Source organism: Amblyomma americanum, chromosome 6 (genome assembly GCF_052857255.1).
Source record: "Amblyomma americanum isolate KBUSLIRL-KWMA chromosome 6, ASM5285725v1, whole genome shotgun sequence".
Classification (NCBI taxonomy): Eukaryota; Metazoa; Arthropoda; class Arachnida; order Ixodida; family Ixodidae; genus Amblyomma; species Amblyomma americanum.
In genome coordinates this window covers 58,432,657-58,459,465 of record NC_135502.1, presented here as the reverse complement: position 1 = coordinate 58,459,465, position 26,809 = coordinate 58,432,657, and the positions used below count along the sequence as shown (strand labels likewise).

At 48.2% G+C, this 26,809-nt stretch overlaps 1 protein-coding gene across 2 annotated transcripts; it reads right to left on the bottom strand.

The window, feature by feature from the left end:
* Positions 1 to 1,182: 1,182 nt before the first annotated feature.
* On the bottom strand, positions 1,183 to 25,892 carry Prosbeta7 (proteasome subunit beta type-4). Of its 2 annotated transcripts, XM_077627066.1 has the most exons (8): positions 25,735 to 25,892; positions 24,856 to 25,062; positions 23,782 to 23,865; positions 22,201 to 22,263; positions 19,966 to 20,047; positions 7,835 to 7,954; positions 2,188 to 2,276; positions 1,183 to 1,261 (listed from the first exon to the last, which is right to left on the bottom strand). In XM_077627066.1, the coding sequence occupies exons 1-8, from the start codon at positions 25,839 to 25,841 to the stop codon at positions 1,249 to 1,251; spliced, it is 765 nt and encodes a 254-aa protein (XP_077483192.1). In that variant the 5' UTR covers positions 25,842 to 25,892; the 3' UTR covers positions 1,183 to 1,248. The 2 variants fall into 2 exon arrangements, with proteins under 2 accessions (XP_077483192.1, XP_077483193.1); XM_077627067.1 differs by lacking the exons at positions 1,183 to 1,261; positions 2,188 to 2,276 and having other exon boundaries at positions 7,835 to 11,825; positions 19,931 to 20,047.
* Positions 25,893 to 26,809: the final 917 nt, after the last annotated feature.

The window sequence follows — 26,809 nt, the reverse complement described above, 5'->3', positions numbered from 1 at the left end:
ATTGACCGTCAATTTTTTTTTATTGTGCTCTTAAAAATACAAGGATTCTCGAAAAAATTCTCCGACTGCCGTACTCGTATGAGCACTGGAAGGTATTTAAAGATAGTGCAAGCCATATTAATGTACTCTTTAAATTAGGCGATTTCAGGCAGGTATTGAATGGCTGTTGTTGACTTCAAAAAAAAGAAAAAGCGATGGACACGTTTTTTTCATAAATTTCACAGAACATCATGCAGAAAACATTTCTCCGTCTGAATAATTGTTTTGGGCACCCTGACACTTTTTGTCAGCATTGGGCTGACATCAGTTTTTTCCTTGTTGTGCATAGAGTTCACTAAACCTCGCATCTGCTTTATGCTTACGAAATCTATTGCGGAGACAGCGATGGCTAATTTTTGCGCCGATCCGTGAAAGACGTGAGTGTTCTGTGGAACGCAGTATGCTGCAGCAGGGGTGTTCTGTGATGAAACACTGAATCACATGAAGAAATGGGCAACAAGGATAATTTCCAGCCTCTGCCAAGAGCAAGAAGAGGAAGATAAAAGAGAACAGCAAAGGAAGGCTTCATAACGCAAGTTTAAAAAATGACGCCGAAGAGTGTACAGCAGGCTCATTTTATGGTTATGATCGAGCAAGCAAACTTCAAGCTCCAGTTTCTGAATACACAATTTTGTTCACTCAACAAGCATTTTCTTTACAACCATAAAACCCTGCAGCAATATTTTTTTCAGATTCTAATACATGCCTCCTGCATATACTGAACCAAAACAATTGGGTTTGCACGACAACTTATATATGTATAAATCAATTGGCCTGGGCAGGAAGCACAAAAACTGAACAAGTGGTTCTTAAAAATCAATTTTGAAAGAACTATACCATGAATTTTTTGTAGCAAAGTAAAATTTTTAAAGAAGTAAAACATCTTTGCAAGAAACCAGGCAAATCTGAATGTGGTATTGTGGACAGGAGCTGAAATACTGGTAATACAATTTGAAGTGTATGTTAGCCTACCCCCTGAGAAGTTCTCAGCTCCTGAGTATATAAGTGCTTGCTTAAAACATGACAGCTTAAATACGTTTTTTTTTTTTTGCAAAGTGAAAGTAACAAAAATCCCACCATCAGACGGTACATTTGCGAAGCCACTCTACTAAGCAGAGCTAAACAACAGCTGGAAACTTGGAGTCTCGGTGTCTCGCATGGTAGACAAAAAGACATTTATTTTGCAGGAGACTGCAAGCCACAGCTCTATCACTCATAGCCCCTGAAAGAAAAAAAGAGAAGCGTTAAAATGCAGTCATACCTCTGCAAATTGCCAACTAGTGATGAGACAATGCTGTAATACTATGACTAACAAATAGAGGCAAGCCGCTGTGTGCAAACATAAAGCACTTGCTCATGCAACAGGGGCTTTCGAATCACGAAAATCTCTATAAAAATCAAATTTTATAAAACGCCAGATTTCATATCCATAAGGCCTTTTTAATCGCATACTGAAAAATTTTCCCTGAAAACAGGCCAGAAGTGAGTTTAAAAAATGTTTTTGTTACCGTAGGCAGCAAAAAACTAGCTGAAATCTCCGTGAAAAATGCCAGTTTTCTCAAAAGTGTTTTTTGACCAAACTGCTCAGCTTTCAGAAAGTGTAGCACAAAATGGTTTCACGGATTTTCATGCGGTTTGTTGCATCGTGTTCCTTGATAACTTTTTGTGGAGAATTTATGACAAGGCAAGCCCACTCCTCAATACATTCCGCCTTTGTCTCAGAGCCTCTCCTCCTCCTCCAGTGGACGAAAATAAACTGCCGGTTCCTATCGCAACTGTGCAGTTCATGTCAGCGACAGGCACATGCGACAGATAGCAGTAGCTGTCAAGCATACACCTGTCACTTTGCAGGTGCAGTTGGTGCCTCGTGAAACTGGACTGCACCTGTGCCTCCCACGTGCATTTGTTTTCAACTAGTAGCAAAAGAATTTTTGGCATTCCTCAGGGGGCGCCACATCTTGCGAAAAAGGTGCATTAGAAGGTGGTGCTAGATGTACTATAGTGCTCTTCACTAATCAGTAAAAATGCAGCTCATCTGAGCACTCTTACAATTGAAATCAGGCAATAATAATACGGTGACTTTCACATGCTTCGAGCTGTGCCTGTGAAATTCAATGATTCCAAGCATAGATTGTGGGAGATACGTACTTCACCAAGTGGGCGACCTCCCAGTTCGAGTCGACCTTGATGGGTCCTTCGATGACCACCCCCTCTGCAGTCACCGTTGCCAGTTGATACTACAAATCATTGGACAGAGAACAAGACAAGTGCAAACATCATTTTCGGATACAAGGAAGACTCAAGATAAAAAAAAGAAAACACTGCAATGCTAGCAGCAGGCAGTTGAGGGATGGCTGCTGCATCCAGAGTACTTTCCTCGAGTAAAAGAATAATGCGTCCTTTCAATGCCCCTATGCACTGCTGCTCTGTAAGTGACTTGACCACATTGGTGCTTGCTACACTGACAATGCCTTTGCAAGCCGCTGCCATCAGTGTGTAAGTTGTCTGATAAAAACTGTGAAGGTTTTTCTACAAGGAGAAATGGCAGTACGAAGCTGAAACTGCACAAATGCTTAGTGCGACGTCAGTACAAGTACACCATCTGTGCATTACCACTTGCAGCCCTTCTCAGTTTCCAAGGCAGGGTCACTAGCATGAAATGCTACGTGACCAAGACACTGATAAGTGCGACATCAGTACAAGTACACTATCTGTGCATTACCACTTGCAGCCCTTCTCAGTTTCCAAGGCAGGGTCACTAGCATGAAATGCTACGTGACCAAGACACTGATAAGGCTTCGTTGAACACAGCATTTGCTATTCTACCTTTTGTGTCATTGTGATGTGCAATCCATAATGTGTTGCCCACGGGCCTCTTGAACTGTTGTGTTTATTCTGGAAGGTTGACTGATAATGACTTCAGGTTTACAGTAGCAGGAGCAGGGCGTGTGGTTTGAAGCAGTTAGGTCAGACATATTTTTACAAGCACACCTCTGATTCCACACTGCCAATACATCTCTGCTCCTTGACCAGCCTCCTAACCCCCGAACCTAACCCACAACATCAATCTCCCTTCTTTTCCCCACAACTAATGACAAAAAATTAGCTGAATAGTTTTCTGCCAGCTACAGGCCGACTACAAAGTCAATGCACAAAGTCACCAATGCCATCTGCAACCCTGGGATCAGCAGCCGAAAGCCAAAGCCATTGACCGACTGCGGCGAGTTACTGTTGCACAAACCAAATTCTGGGAGAATGCATACCAAGCAGTTTGTTAAGAATTTGGCAAATTTCTGCACTGAGAAGTGTTGGGGAGTAGATACAGAAAACATTTCAAGCATTAAAATGCCAAAAAGCACAAGCTGATGGCACTGTGTTAAGTTCTGTTAAGAGCTCAAGTCACTTCAGCTGCCAAAGTTAACAGTCAAGCACAGCTATAACAAAATAGGTTATACTGAAACAATGGATACAATAAAAGGAACAGGTATTCATTTAGAAGTTCCCAAGGAAACCAATGTACCGTATAAACGCGTGTAAGTGCCGCACCTTGTTTTCCCGAAGGATTAAAAAAAAAAAATGTGTGAGGGCCGCATTCAAACCTTCCACGACCCATGCGGGAATAGCCTTCGAAATGCATGTGCCATGGCCTCCATGACCAGATCCAGCTGCGAGCAACAGTGCGCGTGACTGTCGAGGCGACGCATGCGCACTGAAGCTTCCAGGTGCTGCCCACGGATGGTGCCTGAGGCCACGGCTCATCATCATCATCTTTTTCCTCCGCTGTGAGCTCCTGCTATCCATATCGGCATCAGTATCACCAGCTGTAGCCTTTTGTGGCTGTCAAAGGCAAGTTGTGGTAGCACTGTGGTAGCGCAGAGTTGTGGTAGTGTGTTAGTTCACCGTAGTTGTGGCTTTTGCGTGCTGCCGCCGAGCGTTGCAGTTTTAGCACTGTGGGCAAACACCTTAATAGCTATGCGGCTGAGAGTTTGCTGTCGAACACGGCAAGCGTGCGGTGGGCAGGAAATTCGACGTGGTTGAGAAGTGCATCCGACGATGGTGCGACAAAAAGGATGCATTGAGGAACACAAGCTGCAGAAAGCATGCTTTCTGAGGTAAGCCGTGCAAGTTTCCCGAACTAGAAGAAGAGCTGCTTTGCTAAGTGATGGAAGCGCGGAACAACGGCTACGCACTAACAGCAGACATGCTGCGCGACTTCTTGTGGGATGAACGTGCACCACAGCACAGCACCAGCTTGGAATCTGCAATACTCCGTGAGTGACAATTGAACGCAGAATAAATGCCGCTCATTCCCCGATTGGTGTGTGTTTTTACTTAATTTTTTTTTTTGCACACCGCATGTGTGGGCCGCACCCCGAAAATTGGCCCTCAAATCAACAAAAAAAAAAAAGTGAGACCCTTACACGCATTTATACGATACTTGGTATGGAAATTTTACGAAGTGAAATTACTCTATAAAGGGATGTAACAGGCCCCAAATGAAGGTTTGGCCTGGTTTTACAGGGTTTAACATCCCAAAGTGTCTTAGGCTATGGGGGACGCCGTACTCGAATGTAACGCGAGGCTTAAGGACGCAAAACAAAGTACCTTTAATAGACATAGCAGCCAACATGTTCATCTTCCTCGCTTTCGGAGCCTAAGTTCTCGGAAATGGAGTTCTCCTTTTCGCTATCGAAGTCTCCCAGTAACTTCTACCGTATCGATGTTGTTCGCCGCAGAGAGAATCCATTCCTCTTCATGAACGTTTGGGCCCACTCACGAGATGCTCTTAACTTCCCATCTCCCGAGCAACGTCTAACTTTTAAACGGATCAGCGCGACACTGACCCCCATGAGACGATTGCGATGCTCGATAATAAAGTCCGCCACTTTACTGTCCAGCTCGACGTGATGGCCGTGGCGAGGGCCACGAAATCCTTTGCAGTTGGGCTCACATTTAAAAAGCCCCTCCCGCTGGAGCCGCCATCCGCGGATGGTTGACTCGTTGAGGTCAAGTCTTGGGGCTGCCGCAGAATTCCTGACCTCGTCAGCTAACAGGATCACTTTTCTCTTAAAACGAGTGCCGTACTGAGCACGACGGATTGCCATCGTGTGCACTGAATCAATACACCACGAGCGACGCCACAAGAATACGGCGCGACGACGCGTTGAGCGCGAGGTCGCAACAAACACAAAAAATTGACAAAGAGCAACGCTTTGACTTTGGATGGATGAGGATTTAGCTTCCGTGGTCGCAAAACTGCGGAAACTGAAACCAAGCTGATTGCTTTGAAATGGCTGCACCGCGGCACTGCTTCAGGCCAATTGAAGTGCGGTATTCGATTATAAAGCGAGGGTACACTTTAAGGGGAAAAAATCCAGACAAAACCTCTCGTTACATTCGAGTAAATAAGGTAATTTCGAACACCTTGGGTTCTTTAATGTGCATTGACATCTCACAGTACACAGGCCTTTAGCATTTTGCCTCGATCGAAATGCGACTCCCGTGGATGAGATCGATCCACGCCTTTCGGGCCAGCAGTCAAGCACTATAACCACTGAGTCGCCGTGGCGGCTCCCCTCAATGAGGGGCACAGGCCATTTGTTGATGAGTATACAATTTTGTAATGGTGATTAGCAGTTCCGTACCTATTCGATGCAGGAAACTGAAATTAGCGCACATAACCAGCTCCATCAAACGCTGTGAAAAACATGAGGAAAACTGTCTCTCCCTTCAAGTAGGGAGAGGCCACATAAAGAGTTTTTTTGTTTTTTTTTTGACGATCTGTTAGCACTGGCGTCCGCACAAATGTTTTAACATGATAGCGTTCAGAGTCCCATTCAGTGGAGAACCCGGCGTCGGCGTCAGCATGTCCAGAAAATGGGATTGGTCAAAAGGGTCATGATGCCACAACCAAGTGACCTTGCACAGGTAATTCAAACACCCTATAACCATCAAACTGTACAAGAGTGACGACGCCACTGCAGAATTCCTCATTGGTCTACAGGGCAGTGATGTCATTCCATCGCCATTATGTTATGTAGTACCTCTGAAGAAACAAAAGCAACAGCGCTGAAAAGAAAAATGGTTGAGCCGGGTCTCAAACCACTGCCCCTTGGGTCATGAGTCGTGCGCTCTACCCCTTGACCACTGAGGATTGTCCGTTTGACTTGGTTGAAGGGAGGCCTTGTGCATCTTGTGGTAAATAATAATAATAAAATAAACCAAGCTGTTTGTGTGCACAAAGTAATATGAAAAGATAAACCTCAGTCCGCTCTCGCGCCATGCCTTTAAAGGAGTCGAGACATCAAATTTTGAGGCTATAAAAAGCTTGTTATTGGCTTGCTCCGTATGTAAGGTCACCATGGAAAAGTATTGAATGCAACGAACGCTTAAAATGTATTTTTAATTTAGCTCCGAAGAGTCCCTAAATGCTCTTTCTCACGACCGAAACCCATCGCTAGCACTATAGGTGGCGACGTAGAGCCGGGGGAATGATATCAGTGAAGAGTAGTGACATCACAGCACAGTAACGTGACATACAATGAACGGCGATGTGTGACGAAGGCAAGGCCAGGCGAGGGGGAGTGCGCGCATCGAGTCACCCTTGCTAGGCGCTGTGTCAGCGACTCAGCAGTCGGTGTGCTGATCGGAAAATACTGTTTCTGATGCACCAGCTGGCACCAGCATCGGCGGCAGAGCGAAACCTTCAGGTCGATGAGCCGATGACTACAGTTGCTCTTGTCTACACCTTCCTCGTACTACGAATAAGCTAAATGAGTGACTATATTTCATACGTTCACCCTTTGACTCACCAGCGGTAGGAATAGGCCTAGAGAATCCGCGGGATTCGTATGTGCAGTGTCATTGATTGTGGAGAGCGAGTTCACAAGTTTTAGAGAATACAGTGGTCATCAATTGTTTTGACAACAGTGACCTGAAAACGATGATTGCTAACATGCTAGGACACAAATACATTGCGCGTAAAATGCCGCTGCTAGCCGGTGTGACCAACTAAGCCGACTAAAGCTGTAGTGTTCGGCAGCAGTTGTCGGCGTTGCATGTGGACGACAAATAGTCATTTTTTAATTATTGCAAATAGGTGCCGAGCATACTCCCAGATAAAGCAATTTAAAGTGAAGTATCGGACACATCGGGAAAAGCAGTTACAATGAGCGAGAAACGGCGGACCTACGCAGTGTCAACAATCTGCCCCAGGCTGACGCTCGCTTTCACTGCGATTCTTGCTGACTTATCGCACTGTGTGAACAAGTAAACAAGCAACCGGCGCAAAAAATAACAGATTGTTCATCCTATGTAGAACGCAGCTTTACATTTAATGCCGAACTAATGCGCAATTGCTGCCTAAGCAGCAATGTAAACAAAAGTAACGCTGAGGTGCAGTCGTCGTCATGGGTGCATTCCTGGGAGAATTCCGTACTCATGCGGTAAAGGCCGAATCATGTAGAATTATCTTGAAGCATTCATTTAGCAAATCCATGGGCTGTTTGCTAAACAAGCAGCAAGAAAAAGCGAACAGCAGATATCATAATCAGCAGCCACGGCACCCGGAGCAGTTTCGTGGCGCGGCTGCGCGAAGCGAAGACAGTGATGGATGTTGGTAGGTACAGACAGTGAGGCACCGTGTCGCTGCAATGTGACCAGAGGATCAGCCGAATGACGCGCTGCCGGCTAAGGGCCACCAACACAGACGTCCGCCGAGCATGAGTGTTGTTGGGGTAACATGGCAAAGCTCTCGACTAGACGCACGGCTAAACTGCATAATAGCAAGACTTACCTTGTCAAATGACCGGGCATCCCTGTAGTAGAGGACACGGAGGCAGCTGGAGAGCAAGTTTCGGGCTTCTTCCGCTGTCAACTGGCCAGCTTTCTTCTCGTACGTGTCACGGAGCAGTGGCTGTTGACCCCCGAAGAACACATGGCAATATTTTAAAAAGTGCATGGCTGCACGTGCATGTCAGCTAACGCTCAGAAAATGTACACAAAGATCGAATTAGTATCAAATGATACCGCTCAGTAGAGGTAAATGTGCGCAGAGCTACGGAAAAAAAAAAAGAAACAGAAATCATCCTGTTGCAGCCGTATGTACAAGAAACCTATTCACATAACATGACATCACAGGCTTGCCCCTACAACAGCCTCCGCAGCTGTGGTGCTCTATGGAACTATGGAGAACAACTCTGACAGGCCGATCGATGGACAGAGTTCTGCTAAGAAGTTAAGCGTTGACAGGTTGCACCCTTCCACAGCAGCCGAATGACACCAGTAAGCATTCTCTACTGCAAAAAGTGCCAGTAGCATATATTGCCCTTGCCAAGGGTTACTTCCAATTGGTGCCACCTTCTGCACTGCATCATTTTGTAATCACTACCTGTGTTCAACATTGTATCCTGCTGTGCATGTTTGAAGGAATGCACCAACACAAGCATATATTTCGTTACGCACTATGTCCTAAAGAATTCACTTCACTGCGGCTTACTGTAATGTTCGCTTTAAAGCTGGTGCCATAAACCTGTTTTTAGTTCGCTGAAAAGTTTGTAAGCAGTTGTGGTTCCCCATTTTAAGGTATGAACACGGTGCTTTAGTGAACAACAAAAAATTGTAAATTGCAGGGTTTAACGTCGCAAAGCGATCCATGGGCTGTAAGGAATGCCGTAGTGGAGGGCTCTGGATTAATTTAGAGCACCTGGGGAATTTAAATGTATGCTGACATCACAAGGCACACCAGCACTTTTATATGCAAGCATCGTGTTTGTAAACAAATGCAGTGCTACGGTTGGCAGCAATACAGGGAGTAGGCAAAAACGCAGCATGCCCACACTATGCCAGAAGACGCTGCCTTTGAAACAAACTCTCGCATGCGAATATTTCAAAGCATGTGCGTCGTTCGGGGTTAGAAACATTTTTGTTTATGCCTGAAGACTAGTTTTGCACCTCTTCAACCTGTTCACCAGACAGAATTACCAGGCCTTGAGCGCTGTATCAGCCTCGTAGCTTCTGCACTCCTAGTTGGTAGCAAGCAAGTAAAGGCGCAGCTGTGGTGGGCGACTAAGTTGACTAAAATGAAACCAATAAAGCGTGAGGTATAGAGAAAAGCTAAACATGTACAGGTCTCAACTTCTGGACCAATACAGCACATCCAATTGCTGGAGCATGCAAGATGGAGGACCACGCGAAAGCTTTTTCACATGACGAACCTAGTGATGTGCTTCGTTTTCTCTGAGCCACTTCACTCCGGAGAATGTAGCAAATTACTTGACACCTAAGGTGTCTTATAGCTGCTTCGAATAAGGCAAATGCAATCTCTGTGTTCTTTGGAACTTTGTCGAGCGTGCTGCTCAATTAACTTGCTTTATTTTGCTTGATGAAACAGGCATGCCTTTGGGAAAGCTGAATAAGTGCATACACTTATAAAGTCATTCTGCTTCTTGTTTTAAAATTAGTATTAAAGTGCACATATTATTCTGCTTGATAAGCAGAGTGGCTTCTGGTGTCGTATTTCGTGTGCTTGTCAGGTACTGAATGGCCTGCAATAAGATAATTCAAATAACCTGGGAAATAACACTGAGTGACTTTGCAGAGGTCATAGCGATGTTTAGTCGCTTTCTAGGATCGTTGTTAAAAGAGATACCTGTTGAAGCTTTCAAAAATGAAAATGAAGAAAAAATATGTGTCGCACAACTTTCAAGTCCGGTGCTGCTTCGGCAATGTCGCGCGTAGCCTTTTGCTGTGAATGCTGACACTGGCGAGTTGCGAAGGTGACGTGACTTGCTCTGGCCGACTTGCGACGGGCGCTAGGTGACATGAAGTGTTCACATAGGCGAGTTCAGTTTGCAATTCGCTTCCCGAGACCTCTCCCTATGAATGAGAACTGGCAGGGGAGGAGAGGCACCATTCGCCCGTGTGTGTGTGCTCTCCCTCTTCAGCTCACACATGACGGTGTGAGCGAAAGAAGTAGTGACCATGCTTAAGCGTAATGCGGCTTTGAAAGCCCAGAACGCTGTAGTGCACCAAGGAAGAAGCCAGCAGTGCCTGTGTATGCGCCCGTACTTGTGGTGGCGGCAAGTAGCCAGCCATGCGAGTGTCTCTAGACAAAGTGGCATGCGCACGACGAATGGCCCTACCGAAAGTCAGTTTCTCTTTCTGGCTGCCGTGACGTGTTCGTCTTACCATGTAACACACTGTACCTGTACTACCACATGTGGAGAAAAGGCAAAGGAGGCATACACGCCACCTAGCCACCTGACGACTCGTAGTGAGAGTAACCTAATTGAGAAAATCACATCATTAATTGTCAATCAGGAAAAATTACTTGTTGTAATCTTCAAGACAACTCTGGTATCTCTTTCCATGTTTCAGCTTTTTTTTTAGGGGCACATGAAATTGAGCTGCTGCTTAATCATAAGAATAAAAAAATATTTTATGACGTCGTCGATTTCCTCCGCAGAAAATTTCATGGCAGCGTATGCTGCCATGAAATGCGTATGCAGCACACGGGGCAATGTGGGCGCCGAAGCATGTATGTTACAACATGGACACCTAAAACGGGCGTGCACCGTGGCTTGAATTTCCCGGTGAAGCAAGAACCTGGATATTAATGAGACATGATGTGGTGTAAAAGGCGCCGCGGATTGTTTGAGGAGTTCTGCGACATGATATCGCGCCACAAGGAATCGGTCAGCGAGCGACTGCCCCAAAAGGCAGTTGCTTGGGACTTGTTCAGGGCTCCCCCTCCGTGACTAATCGGCTCAATTATGTAGCGCAACCTCTGTGACCGGCCAGTGTGAATGCGCCTAGAAGGTGATTGGCAGCAGCTTCCACAAAGAGGTGCTTGGCTTGCAGTGCGGGTGAACAAGATTTGATAACAGTGTCCCTGCTCTCGCCTAAGATCACATGCACACGGAATATTGTGTCTAACCCTCTTATGTAGAGAGAACGACAAAATGTGAACTGGCTGCAGGCACTGATTCTTGCGTCACGTGTCCGGACGGCAACCATGCGCATTAAAAGCAGCAAGCAAACTGATCAAGTTTCCATGCAGAAGTGCAATGCTAGCCATAAAGCTGATCTGTCGAAGAAAGGGCCCCCTTGTCCTGCTCCACGGCCGCTGCCTATCGCTTTTGCCCCTATCTGACCGCAAGAAAACTGCGGAAACTGATGCAGCTTCCTTTCTTGTGCATCGCAGAGGTAGCAATTATAGCACAACTTGTCGGTGTATCGCAAATTATGCTCAAAAACACGCCAGCATGGCACACACAACGTGGATGGTCCCAGTTTTTGCCTACACAATGAAAACCATGGCTGACACCAGCGAAGTCGCGTCATGGCCTGACACTTGTCCATACTTTGAAATACAGCCATGGCGGCCAGGATCGAACCTGCAACTTTGGGATCAGCAGCCGAATGCCAAGGCTGCTAAGCCACAGTGACAACTGCCTTGAGTGAACACTTTGAGAACACTTTACCAGATGATCTGGACTTTGACGAACTACGGCAATTCATAACGTGGTTCCTTGCTCATCCATACCAGTTTCTGAACGCAAGTACTGCAATATCTGTCGGTACAGTAGGTCTGGCGCACGACAGAGTATTCAGGTTTTAACTAAACAACGTAATGCATCCAGATGACAACTACACTAGACAGGTAAAATATTCAATGAGATGCTTGATCAGCTTCACTCAGACCAACTCTATAACCTCTCAGACCTGTCTATAAGCATAAAGAGACAGTGAACGACACAGAAAGGTAGACATCTAGATGCACTGCACTGTGTTACGTTTCGCCTACGACGCGCGGTATAGCCGGCGCGGATGCAACGGACGCCGGGGCTTCGTTCAAAGTGGCGGTCATTTTGGGCCCGTTCAGTGCTGCCGTAACGCCTCCCGCCAAGCGCGTCCAGGCAGGTTTCAATGCCACGTGTCGTCGTGTGTGTGTGTGTGTGTGTGTGTGTTGGTGCCCACGCTTGTCAAAGCGCGGCAGCCGGGGAGAGGAGCTCCCCAACTGGGAGGCAAGGAGGTCTGACCGGCGCCGGCCCGGCGGACGCGTCACTTCACGTCTCAACATGTCCGTGCGTCGCCGTCTCGTGCGACTCATCCCAAGCCGTTCCTTCTTGCCCTCGACTCCGAGGGTATAAAAGCCGCTGCCCCGGACGCCAGAGAGAGACTTCGATTTCTTCCTTCGAGTAACGTGGTCGCCCTGACCGGCTGCTCTTTTGCGATGCCAGAATAAACAAGTTGTTCTGTTGCCAGTCGACTCATCCTTTGCCGGGACCTTCGGATGTTTCCAGCTTTGCCCCAGGCCGCCAGGCCAACGCTACCCTTGGGGCTTGCAACCCATTTGCAACAACTGGCTGCCAGCGGTGAGATCGTGACAACGGAGGCAAGCAGCGAAGATATGCGGTCAACTGTAAGCTGAGCAGCACAACGACCATCCGGGAGCAGTGCAACGAGCCCTGTGTGATGACTGGTTGCCTGCAGCGGAACGACTGCGCTGAATTCTTGGCTGCGAGGTTTGGTGAGTGCGGGACTTTCTTCTTCTGAGTTTTGCCAGGCTTTTGTTAGTGTCAGAAACAGAGCTGGTAATTGTGGTTGTCGTTGCTGCCGGGTTAGTTTGCGGCAAGACAATAGTAGGCAGTAGAGAAAGCAGCATTCGGAGCAGCCATGGATTTGAAGTCGTTGCGCAAACCGAAATTGCTGGAGCTTGCAAGAGAGTTGGGTCTGGATGTCTCAGACAAACTCAGAAAACCAGAACTGCTAAGGGCTATTCTTGAGTTGGAGGCTGAGGATGACGAGCTGTCGGAATGCCTTGAGACCATTGAGGAGAGGGAGCAAAAAGAGAAAGACGAGCGCGAACGTAAAGAACAAAAAGAAAAAGAGAAAGACGAGCGCGAACGTAAAGAGCAAAAAGAGGAGCGCGAACGTAAAGAGCAAAAAGAGAAAGACGAGCGCGAACGTAAAGAACAAAAAGATAAAGAGAAAGAAGAGCGCGACCGTCAACACGCTTTGGAAATGAAGCGTCTCGAGGTAGAGATGGAACGCGCTCGTAATGGAAGTCAGGCACACGGTGCAGGAGAACGAGTATCGATCAAAATGACTGACCTGATGCGGCCGTTTAAGCTTGGAGAGGACATTGGTTTGTTCCTGGTTAACTTTGAGCGAACGTGCGAGAAGCAGGGGTTCTCTCGGGAAACGTGGCCACAGCGCTTGCTCACTTTGTTACCCGGCGAGGCGGCCGACGTAGTCGCTCGCTTGAAGAGAGAGGAGGCAGAGGATTTCGACCAAGTGAAATCGAGTCTGCTAAAAAAGTACAGGCTGTCAGCGGAGGCGTTTCGTCGGAAGTTTCGGGAAAATGAAAAAGGCAGAAGTGAGTCATATACAGAGTTTGCCTACAGGCTTATGTCAAACATGCAGGAGTGGCTCAAAGAAGAGAAAGCGTTTGGTGACCACGAGAAAATTCTGCAGTGTTTCGGGCTAGAACAGTTTTATAGTCGGTTACCTGAGAACGTGCGGTACTGGGTCTTGGATAGGCCAGACGTTAGTACAGTGGCTAAAGCCGCCGAGCTAGCCGAGGAGTTTGTGACGCGTCGGGCTCGCGGAGCTAAGGACGGTCAAAAGGGTGAATTTGGCTCCAAGTCTGAGAGGCCGAAGTTCACACCCATGAGAGCAAGGGGGGACACACGTAGTGCGGATGCGAGTGAAAGCAGTCCGACCGAACGTAAGGAGACGGCGGCAGCCGAAGCCGAACGCAGAAAGGTACTGGGTCTTGGATAGGCCAGACGTTAGTACAGTGGCTAAAGCCGCCGAGCTAGCCGAGGAGTTTGTGACGCGTCGGGCTCGCGGAGCTAAGGACGGTCAAAAGGGTGAATTTGGCTCCAAGTCTGAGAGGCCGAAGTTCACACCCATGAGAGCAAGGGGGGACACACGTAGTGCGGATGCGAGTGAAAGCAGTCCGACCGAACGTAAGGAGACGGCGGCAGCCGAAGCCGAACGCAGAAAGCGGTTCGAGACGAGGCAAGCGCGCGTGTGTTATACGTGCCAGAAGCTGGGTCACTTTTCGGCGCAGTGTCCAGAAACAAAAAGAGAAGTCGTGTGTTTGTCATTATGTAGCACTGACGAGAACATGAAGCTTCTCGAGCCTTACATGCGAGACTTCCTCGTGAACGGGAAAGAGTGCCGAGTGCTTCGTGATTCCGCAGCTACAATAGATGCAGTTCACCCCTCTTACGTAGAACCCGATATGTTCACGGGCGAGTGCGCATGGATCAAGCAAGCCGTGGAAGCTCATAGCGTGTGTCTGCTCGTAGCAAAAGTGCTTATTAAAGGACCTTTCGGAGCACTTGAGACGGAGGCCGTAGTGTCATCTATGCTGCCCCCCCAGTACCCGTACCTATTTTCGAACAGGTCCGATCACCTCCTGCGCGAGAAGGGGCTTTTGTTTGGTGAGGCTAGCGTTCAGGCCTTAACCAGATCGAGAGTCCGGGAGCTCGCTGCAAAGGCGGTAGTTGTGGGGCCGACGTTGTCGAACAATGAAAAAGGGTCGGAGGCGCAGCAAGCTGATACTCAGAGCACGTGCGAACTGAATAAAATTGAGCCTGTAGCGTTGAAGGCACCAGGTACTGGAGAGGAAATGCCCGACACGGGAAAGTTAGAAGAGCTTCCGGGACTAGGCTCAGTGACGAACAGGGAAGACACTGATCAGGTCATTAGTGACTTACTCAGTAAAGCACCGCTGTCGCCTGAGCAGAAAACCGAACTACACCAACTCTTACAAGAGTTTCAAGGTCAGTTCTCTGAGAGGCCTGGTAGGACTTCTGTCCTCACTCATGATATAGAACTTACCTCCCCAGAGCCAGTACGATCCAAGGCGTACCGGGTGTCACCCCGCCAGCGAGATATTATGGAGGCTGAGGTAAAGAAAATGCTACAGCTCGGTGTTATTGAGGCGGGTGAGAGTGATTATACCTCCCCTTTGATTTTAGTTGAGGTACCGGGCAAGGAACCTCGTCCTTGCGTCGACTACCGCAGGCTTAATTCCATCACTAAGGATCAAATTTATCCGATCCCTAACATCGAGGAGCGCCTTGACAAAGTTAGTAGCGCTCAGTTTATTTCCACCCTAGATCTTGTCAGGGGTTATTGGCAGGTTCCACTTACAGAAGAGGCTAGTAGGTATGCGGCGTTCATTTCACCAATGGGAACATTCCGTCCTAAAGTTTTGAGTTTTGGTTTGAAGAACGCGCCATACTGCTTTTCAAGCCTCATGGACAAAGTGTTGCGGGGACAGGAAGAATTCGCTTTACCGTATTTAGACGACGTAGCGATATTCTCCGCATCCTGGTCTGAGCATATGGCACACTTGCGGGCAGTGCTAACCCGCCTGCGCGAAGCGGGCTTGACAGTCAAGGCTCCCAAGTGCCAATTAGCACAGGCCGAGGTTGTCTACCTCGGTCACGTGATTGGACAGGGTCGTCGCCGCCCCTCTGAAATAGAGGTGGCTGCTGTGCGAGACTTCCCGCAACCGCGCACGAAGACCGATATTCGGTCGTTCTTAGGTGCCGCCGGCTACTATCAGAGGTACATCCCCAGGTACTCCGATATCGCGGCTCCCCTGACGGATGCTCTAAGAAAAACAGAGCCCCAAACAGTCGTCTGGGGCGAGACAAAGGAAAGAGCTTTTAGCACCCTAAAGAGCGCCCTAACAAGCCAGCCTGTGCTACGATCGCCAGACTACACAAAGGGGTTCGTTGTTCAGTGCGATGCTAGTGAGCGAGGCATGGGCATTGTACTGTGCCAAAGGGACAATGGAGAAGTGGAACACCCCGTCCTGTATGCTAGTCGTAAGCTGACCTGTCGTGAGCAGACGTACAGCGCCACCGAGAAAGAGTGTGCGTGTCTCGTGTGGGCCGTTCAGAAATTGTCATGCTACCTAGCCGGCTCGAGGTTTATCATTGAGACGGATCACTGCCCTCTCGAATGGCTGCAGACCATCTCTCCCAAAAATGGCCGCCTCCTGCGCTGGAGCCTCGCTTTGCAACAATATTCCTTTGAGGTGCGTTACAAAAAGGGGAGTCTCAACGGTAACGCCGATGGCTTAAGTCGAAGCCCCTAACGTAGGAATCCGCCTCAAAGTTGTTTGTTACTGATGTTTTCTTCCTGAGGCAGGATTTTTAACATATTGCTTTTGTTTAGTGTTTCAAAGTGATTATGTGCTTTCTAGTGCAATTTTTCAATTTGTGGACGCGTTCTGAGTGCTGCTTGACTACTGTAAGGAACTAGGCAGTAGTATAAAAGGGGAAAGAGCCTGGCAGAGCTTAGTGAGGGTTGTCTCGTGCTTGCTGACTGAGCGGTTGCGTTTCGGCGTAGTTCTAACGCTTGCTGGGAACGAGCACAAAAAATGGCAACTCTCCCGAAGTCACTTTGCAGTGTCCTGTGTGATCCTGAACCTGAGAACGAGGCCTTCTCTGTGCGCTGCGCTCAAGCAACGTTGAGGGACGACCGGTTTCGATTACGAGCATCATCGAGCGACATCCCTCCGGACAGCGGATGCAGTCCCCTGACCATCGGGATCTCCTTCTCCCGGCGGGGCGGTCTGTTACGTTTCGCCTACGACGCGCGGTATAGCCGGCGCGGATGCAACGGACGCCGGGGCTTCGTCCAAAGTGGCGGGTGTGGAGAACCTGTTTCCCCCCTCCGTTTCGATGCGGCCATCTTCATCGTCGGCCGTCGCGACGGACAGCCCCCGGCTGGGCGAGGAGGGAAGTCTCCCTCATGGGGGAAAGGGAACGGCGACGGGAGCGCCACCTCGTAGGTTACGCGGAATTCTGCGGAACCGGAGAGAGGCCCTTCGGGATCCGGCCAGCGTCGTGAGCGGTTGGAGCGGCACGCTCCCGTCACCTTCCGCGGCAGGCGCACGGGGATCCGTTGTGCCTTGCGCTGGACTTCTGGTTCCAGGCAACGAATCGAGCGCAGCAAACGCGCGCTCTGGTCGCCTTCCCCGGCAAATGCTAGGGAATGGCTTTGCCCCAAGAATGCAGCGCGCACGGGAAAACCCGGCCGCCATTATCGGCGCATACAAACGTTCGCCGCCGATACCTCCGAAGTCGCGCCCCTGCCCCAGCCGGTAAGTCGGAAGTCCTTCTTACGTAGCCTTCTATTTCCGAGGAAGGCCTCGTTGATGTTTTGTAGCTAGCTGGCCCACTCTGTGTATTAATTGCAAGTGTAATAAATAGCATATGGGTGTTAACGCTGTGTCGTCCCTTCCCTTTGTCCCTCGAGCACGAACCCCTCCGCGGTTAGCGAGCGGGAACGCTGCATCCGCGGAGTGGGAGTGCGGGCGGGGCGAAAGGCTTTGTTTCCCCCGTATTTCCACAATGGCGCCCAACGTGGGGCAAGCTCTTGGGACGAGGGACGGCAGTCAGTTCGGTTCGTGGAATGCCCGCCCGGATTTGGAACAGCGTTAGGCCTGAACCGAATTCGGAGTTGCTAGCAAGGCGAAGATGCTTTCTTGACAGCGAGATGAGCGTAATAGCAGCATGGGAGGATTGCCGTGCATGCTACGCTTTTGATGAGCACTTCATCGGTACACCTGTGGAAGGTGAACCTACGAGGTCCGCTCATGGAGAGCGAGACCGAGACGTCCACGGAGAACAGCAAGCCAGAAGCGAGTGAATGCGGAAGCCTGGAGGGTGGCCCGATTTTTCTTGTACATAGTTGTAAATATTCTGTTCTGTCTCTTTGGCTCTGGGAGCCGGGTGCCGTAGTCAGCTGTTTTGGATTGCAGTCGTGATTACAGAAAAAGCACCGGGGCGCTGCGACACCGCGGGAAGCGGTAGGCGCCGTTCGCGTTAGGGTCACCTTGGCAGAAACGTATCTCCTCGTGGCGTTGTGTTCTAGCTATTGTCCTTGGCCCTTTGTTGGCACCCGGAAGTGTACCGAGTAGGCCTAAGGCTCTTCGGGAGCTGCCTGTCGCTTTTGGGAGGACACAGTCGTACCGTGGCACAAGCACGCGCAAACGGGCTTGCTTGTTGTATATTTAACCTCGCTAGAGCCGAGAGGTCTCGCTCAACTACAGAAAGCTGACTTTGTTCGAACGAACTTACTTTTTTGGGCTGCGAAGCGAATTTATAATTTCGCGGAACCAGAGACGCTAACGCAGCTCAAATGAGCTTAACATCACCATGCCGGAAAGCGAACCGCGAATGTGCTTCGTCCGAAGAGAGCCAGCTACGTTCAAATGAACCGAGCGTTTGGGCGGTGCCGGATAGGATTGTTTGGCACTTGCATTACTCCGCATTTTACCAAATGGTGAGTTTACGCGGTCTCCATTGTTTTTGCTGCAAACTTTTGGAGATCCTAGGAGCGATATGCAGAGTTGAAGAGAAGCTGCCCCGGCCTGCTGTCCATTGTATGGGTCTCTGCCTGCTGCCTTGCGGCCATGAGTCATCGAGCTGCAGAGTCTCCGGCGAGCAGTTTGCAGCGGCTACGAGAGGGGGGCCAGCCCCTCTACCTTCCAACAAAGGACGGGTGCCCGGTGACCTTGCTGCTCATCGGATGACCCCGGCACCCCGCCTGTACGAGCTGTCTTGCAGTCATCATCGCAACGCTCGTGGCCCCTTCGTCGATGGCATCCATGGACGGGTTCAACCGTAGGCCGACATTTAAGGAGGGAGGGATGTGGAGAACCTGTTTCCCCCCTCCGTTTCGATGCGGCCATCTTCATCGTCGGCCGTCGCGACGGACAGCCCCCGGCTGGGCGAGGAGGGAAGTCTCCCTCATGGGGGAAAGGGAACGGCGACGGGAGCGCCACCTCGTAGGTTACGCGGAATTCTGCGGAACCGGAGAGAGGCCCTTCGGGATCCGGCCAGCGTCGTGAGCGGTTGGAGCCGCACGCTCCCGTCACCTTCCGCGGCAGGCGCACGGGGATCCGTTGTGCCTTGCCGCTGGACTTCTGGTTCCAGGCAACGAATCGAGCGCAGCAAACGCGCGCTCTGGTCGCCTTCCCCGGCAAATGCTAGGGAATGGCTTTGCCCCAGGAATGCAGCGCGCACGGGAAAACCCGGCCGCCATTATCGGCGCATACAAACGTTCGCCGCCGATACCTCCGAAGTCGCGCCCCTGCCCCAGCCGGTAAGTCGGAAGTCCTTCTTACGTAGCCTTCTATTTCCGAGGAAGGCCTCGTTGATGTTTTGTAGCTAGCTGGCCCACTCTGTGTATTAATTGCAAGTGTAATAAATAGCATATGGGTGTTAACGCTGTGTCGTCCCTTCCCTTTGTCCCTCGAGCACGAACCCCTCCGCGGTTAGCGAGCGGGAACGCTGCATCCGCGGAGTGGGAGTGCGGGCGGGGCGAAAGGCTTTGTTTCCCCCGTATTTCCACACGGGTCATTTTGGGCCCGTTCAGTGCTGCCGTAACGCCTCCCGCCAAGCGCGTCCAGGCAGGTTTCAATGCCACGTGTCGTCGTGTGTGTGTGTGTGCATGTTGGTGCCCACGCTTGTCAAAGCGCGGCAGCCGGGGAGAGGAGCTCCCCAACTGGGAGGCAAGGAGGTCTGACCGGCGCCGGCCCGGCGGACGCGTCACTTCACGTCTTAACATGTCCGTGCGTCGCCGTCTTGTGCGACTCATCCCAAGCCGTTCCTTCTTGCCCTCGACTCCGAGGGTATAAAAGCCGCTGCCCCGGACGCCAGAGAGAGACTTCGATTTCTTCCTTCGAGTAACGTGGTCGCCCTGACCGGCTGCTCTTTTGCAATGCCAGAATAAACAAGTTGTTCTGTTGCCAGTCGACTCATCCTTTGCCGGGACCTTCGGATGTTTCCAGCTTTGTCCCAGGCCACCAGGCCAACGCTACCCTTGGGGCTTGCAACCCATTTGCAACAACTGACATTTCAACACAGGAATGCTTTTGAATTTTACCTGGGCAATGTAAGCACCATAACCAGTGGCCAAGGTGTCACTTTCAAATGCTGTTCCTAGCATGTCCACTTGGCCCAAGAACCTGTGTTTTAAGGGAAACAGAACACATACCCAAAACAGTGAAACAACCAGCACAGAAAAAACACCCAGCAGTACTGAGATGCACATCAATCTGCCATTGTCATCACACTTCATTAAAAATAAAGCAGAGCTGTATTGTAAGCTTGCTGCCACCCATGCAGCAGCAAAATTAACGCAATGCAAGGAAGGAAATATTTCCAGTCACAAAAAGTGCAATCTGTCAACAGGCTTCCTCTTGGGACACTTGGGACAAACCTATCCACTTTTTATCCTTAGCAAAATTTGACTGTCTGGCCGTTTGTGGCCCTATAGATGTTCGTTCAGTAGCAAAATATGTACTGTTCAAAGCAGAAAAACTTGAAATTAAAAAAAAAAAATGAACATTTTCTCCCACGACTTGATTCAAATATGTGACACTGATGAGCGCATTACGAACTCCATGATCATCCACGGTAAGTGGCTGACAGAGTGGTTTAGCCCGAGAGATTCATAAATAAGAAAGCACTTACAGCCATCGTAGTTTGCCCGTGAAAATGGTTTGCTGTGGCAATACTTGTATTGATATTTTAAAAATCCTTTCTTGCTACAAAAGCTCTGTTTTCAGTGCAGGTAGCCTTCGTAATTCTTTAGAATGCAGTAATCAAATGGTACCAACCAACTTCAAATTATCCTCAGCGTCCAACTAAAGCTAGCCGGTATTTTTGCTCCGCATGAAAGCGTGTACATTAATCTCTGTTTTCTGTTAATGCTTTGCAAAATCTTGCCATATTATAATGTAAACTAAACTACGTCTAGAGCAGGTTCATATAGAAAAGAACTCACACATCATTAAATACGCCAGAAAAAACTCAAGGACTATTTGTGCCCAAGCCCACCTCTGCAAAGTGCAAATACCCTGTAATCAGAAGCCATAACGACTTCTCATTTCATCTGCATCTTGATTACCCAGACAACACAATAGCATGAAGATGCTGTTGCTTTAAAAGTAAATATCAAAGAAGTGGCAACTTCGGGAAGATAGCATGCATGATAAATCAAGCCAAATGAATGATAAACAACACTGCCTGTGAAAAACTCAGCACAAATTAAAACACTGTACAAAATTTGTGCAGCACATTTTCTTCTATTTATTTATGAAACACTGTGGACGTGTGGTATGTGCAAGTGGGAGAGGGAAAATACATATGACCAGAGAAAGCAAAGAAGCATGTATTGCAATGCAGTTCTGCAAGTATGTTAGATTTAATGATCATTTATAGCTTTACTCCTACTTCTGACATCTGGTAAAAGCAAAGCTAAAGCATTCAGAAAAACCATGCGATACTAAAGGCTGTACTACTTGACTGGGGTGCATTACACATCGTTCATTAGTAACTCAGAATTAAGGCCATTCTAAAATGAAGTTAGGCAGACACAGACGAGATGAAACACGACACTCACGTTCATTTCTCTTATCTGCATCTCTCCAAACGTCTCCACAGTTTCAAAATATGTTACCAATAAACCCAAGCCTCTGTTCTGTTACTTCAAACAATACAAAGGCAGTACAGGAAACCTCCGTTATGCACTTTCCTTACTTGTACCATGAATTCACTTAACTCAACTGTCAGTTTATTCAAACTCATGCAAGTTTATCAGAAAAGGCTACCATGAATTCTACACAGCATAATTATGGTTTGGTCTTATGGGGTTTTAACGTCTCAAAGCTATTCAGGCTATGAGGGACTCCACAGTGAAGGGCTCCGGAAATTTCGATTACCTCGGGTTCTTTAACGTGCACTGACATCACACAGTGCATGGGCCTGTAGAATTTCGCCTCCATCGAAGTTCGACCGCCGCGGCTGGGATCGAACCCACGTCCTTCGGGCCAGCAGCCGAGCGCCGTAACCACTGAGCCACCGCGGCGGCTACACAGCATAATTATAACAAATTTTCCGGCCCCATCAAGTTCAAATTGTGGTGAGTTATGCACGATGCCCACAAAGCAGGAAAAACTTGATGCCACACTTCTATGAAGAACAAATAGCCATATATATTGAATTAAATTGAAATGAAAGCATTCAAAACTTGAAGCCACTGATACAAGTGCATATAAATCAATAAAGAGGGATAAAACAGCTGATCCAGCAAATAAAGCAGACGAGAGTAACTTACGGAACCCCATCCTGAAGGCCACCAATGAGGTAGGTGTTCCACAGTGGGTCAAACCTAGAACGCCTAAAGAGAGAGAGCAAGGGAGAAATAAAAAAACACACAGCTTGTCAACTACATTTCTTGAATGAACACTGACAAGCAGAGGTACCCAAAAAGATAAACTGCAATACTAACCAGCATTCTGGAATATCTGTGGATTACTTTTCAACACAGCTTTGCATACCCTTTCACCTGCAACCCCATACCATTGTGCCGTTCTACCATGCATGACAGTGGCCATAACCAAGAGAATAATGGCACTACAAAAACCTCTAAAGACGGTGCTCATCACAGCTACCATATACAACCAATTATGTTACTAACAAAAATAGGCAGCAATTTTGCCGATACACTGTGCACAAAACTGTCAAAACTTGGAGTAGCAGTTTTCCACAAGAAGGGAGAGGAAGAGGAGCTGGACGTAACAGCAGCAAGGAGACTGGTGCCATAACTCTCAGCTCCGAGGCAGATTCAAATCTACCAAATCCTAAGGCTTGTGACAACTGAATGTGCAGAGGGTGAAGGCAGGTTTTCAGGAGGTGCCATGGTACACAAGATTTACAAGTGTTGGTGTTCTTGGCACGAAAGATCTTTAAAAGTCCGATAACTATCGAGGGGGGAGGGGGTGACAAAAGATGTGCGCATGCATATATGCACATGCAAAAAGCAGGAGCACAGTGTGGCTAATAAATTACGAATTTTTATCACCAGTTCTGTCACCAACTAGCACCACTGCTGAGCTCCAAAGTGATGCTGCATGGGGACAGTAAGGCTTTCGTCTTAAAATATACAGCCCCAGACAGCACTTCCTATGCACATGATAGAACTTTGAGATGTCCCTCTCCATTTCTTGTCTTTGAAAAGCAACACTTTATTCTGGGAACAGAATGACCCCGCCATTCTGTTCAACAGGGATTTAAAATGTAGCTGGCATCCCTGCTTTCATGAGGACATGTTTAGTTTTATCACTGTTTTCATATTTTAGTTTAGTGAATTAAACATTCCAAGCAAGCTTCTGTGCTTTGCACATGCCACAACTGAACCCTGTACAAAATCAAGACAATCAGACCGGGCATGGTTGATGTTACTGCTTGACTGCTGTTTTCTTTATACCACTGTGCATATCTCAGCGTTTAAATGCATTATATTAGTGAAACTAGTGCATTAGCGACTGTACTAGCCATGACAAATTTTTCATGCAATTTGGGAGCAGATTGGAGAAAGAAACGCTGCGGACCTGCCTAACACAGTGAGTGTGTCGAATGACACTTTGACTGCTGACGATTTCAACTGGGATCAATGGCCTCAGATGATGCGAATCACTGATATAAGCATCATGGCAGTTGATGCTGTCATATTTAGCTGTTGTTGGTTCAACTACTGGTCAACTAAACTGCCAATGAAAACGTCCATGTAACAGGAGTACAAGGGTGCTATATGTATGTGCACACGAACTGAATTGCTTTACTCTCCTAAACAGAGAAGCAAACCTCACTCTGAGTCCTGCCCAAGTATGTGGCTAAACCTCCACAAACCACACACCTGTTGTACATGACACGGGTCAGCCACGAGTAGAGAGACTTGGGCTTCAGCTTGAAGCCATCGTTGAGACACTCTTCACTGATGCTGCAGGAAGAGAAAAGCACACATTGGAAAACATGCTTGAGAAAGGCAAAAGGATTTAAAGTGGTATGCATTTGCATTGGTGGCTTTAAAAGGCAACTGCATAGTTTTTAGAAATCGACGAGCTTAAAGGGATGGAATGGGTGAAACTTGAAGGTAAAGTATGCAAAATCTTTTAGGCTAGCATTTGAAATGGTGACGTAATGACAGATTAAAATCACGATGGCCTTCAATCTTCTGTACGAACAAAAACTCAATGCAGTTGTCCTCAGTGTCCTTTTGAAGCACCTAAACTATCCAAGCACACCGGTCATTGCAAGAAAAGTGCTGGAATTTGCATTCTAGCCTGCATAGCAAGCAGTCAGTGCTGCTACATGTTCTGGAGACTGCTGAGAAAACTGGGAAGCCATCACAAGTATGAACACAATGTTGAAATCTGAATTGAAGCATCCAATGCAACAGTACTGGATGTAGAGATGCAACTGTAGAAGGTGCCACAACAATTCTAAGCGCCTTGAATCGTTTAACCCAATGATATCACATACAATAATAACTGTATACACAGTCGGGCCTAGATTTATAGAATCAGATATATAGAGCAGGCGGACAACAATACATCCAGCCACCTCGCTTAGCGGGCTCGATTTCGGATCAGCCCGCGTGTGTAGTAGATGCCACGCGAACACCCCTCGCACCCACGAGTGTTGGTCGTCCGTTGTCATGGAGATAACTCGTACGCCAAACGCTATGAACGTAACTGAAGGAGGAATTGGCACTGCCGTCTTTAATTTGTGGCCGCCGGGAGGTACATGAAGTTTCACCCCCGTTTTCATTCTGCTCCTGGTCCCAAACATGGCGGCCACTAGGATGTCTGCGAAAGCCCTCTGTCAGAAGTTCAGCGGTGGAGTGTGTGCGCTCGTTTTTTTCTATTATCCTGTGACTTCCTTCCGCTTGTTCCTACAGTGTCAGCTAAAGTGTGCAGACCGGACTCACATTTTTTGGTCAATGACGCTCTTGAGAAACTGGAAGTCGGCGTAGTCGCCGCTGGCTGTGGCTGCAATCTGGTCGTTAACCTTGAGTATGCGGGTGCAGTTCCTGAACCTCGCAAGTGTCCCGTAAGAGCCGAGAGTATCAGCTGCAAGCATCACGCCGCCGTCGAACTTGGTCGCTAGGACGGACGTAGCTGTAACCATTGGACTCCTAGAATGAAAGCATCAGAACAAATTACATGCAAAATATGCTACAGAATCGTGCAGTATCTCGCGAACGTCCACAGTGTCTGAACTTACGCGGCTAGCTAAACACGTAGCCCAATAGAAACTATACATTTGTGAATCAAACTAAAAGAGCTGCGTGCAGTAGTTTAAACAAGTTTTCTCCACATTTCTGTACACACACACAAGGAGTAAACGTATGCAGCAATAAGAGCAATAGAACGGGGTACTTTTCGAACAGGCTGCACAATCACTCAATGAACCAGCGAATCGGCCAGAGCCACTGCACATCGAATTTGAACATGAACCTTCACACGTCTGGATCGTTGTTAGCTCGAACAACACATCTCGAAAAGCACGCTCTCCACCATTCATCTTTCAATGCGTGTCGATAGTACAGGAGCCGCTTAAGATAATGCCATTCGGTCTACTCTCATCACTACGGACGTTGCTTGAAGGAAAACAGCGGCCAAAAGCGTGATATGATGCAGTTTAAAAGCGGCAAAATGCATGTTTCTAAACAAAAATGCTCAATATAATCCTGCACAAAAACGTCAACTCATCCACCAGAGCTACACGTACGATGGGCACTTTCCGAGCCGTCCGACCTAGGAAGAAAGAAAAACATGTGCATGTTTGTTATCCAGGGTCAACTTACTGAGTCCGCTGGCGTATTCCCGAATACATTGCTGCCGGGACTGAAGGCTGGAACTTCGAAAATCCAAAGGAGTTTCCTCCCGGCAACACAGATATGTCGAACGCCATCTTTGTTTTCAGCCAAACTGCGAAAGTCCGTCTGGACTTGACTCGAAATCAGAACGTGACTGCCTTTGCTGAGAACAAAAGCTGGACGCACAACCAACGCACTATGCACACATAAGATATTTTAACACAAAGTAGCAAATATTTTTTTAAAGAAAAGTAAAGATTGAATGCAAGAGGTTTGGCCTATTTTGTTGGTAATTCTCTCATCCGCGTCTTCGTGGCGCTCCGTAAAATTAGCGCCATTTTCAAAAGCAGACTCAACGGGCAGTCGGGCCGACTCTATTTGCTACTTCTGCTGTCAACAAAACTGGCTCATGAAGACAAAGGCTAATCAACTCGCAAGTCCAGCAAGAATAAACTCGCGAGCAAAGCCTCACCAATGAAGATGTGCCTATGCACGTTCACTGCGTTAACTATTGAGCATCACTCCGTGCTGATGGCGACCGAATGCTGATGATGGCACGCGTTCTAATTATTTTCTCTTCACCGCGCGAGACAAGCAATCTTGCTCATTTATGTCGGCACTAATATGCGCTTCGTGATCGCTCGCGACCTACTGTTCAATGTTTGGAACGCGAAAATCTACCAAGCGCGTTATATGAAATGTTATGACTGATGACAGCCAAGCATGCGTGTCGCTTTGGCAGCCGCTCAGTTGCTGTCTTTTGAGGGCGAATATAAGCTCAGATTTAATCCTTTGTCTGTCTTCATGTCACTTTGTTTGTGGTAACCGCTACGTGACAATATGCTACACTGCTCTTTATTTGGTAACACTAAGATAAGACAACAAATGCTAGACGTTATGTTGGGTTGGTCGGCGTATCCTGTCCCGTTATCTCCAGGGTATTATGTCGTTCTTTCACCTGCAGAAGAGCCTCAGAAACCGCGGTTTCTCATTTGCGCGCTTTGTGGCTTGCTTGAAATCGACATCACAAACTTCTCTCTCTGGCAACACACAGCTCTGCAAG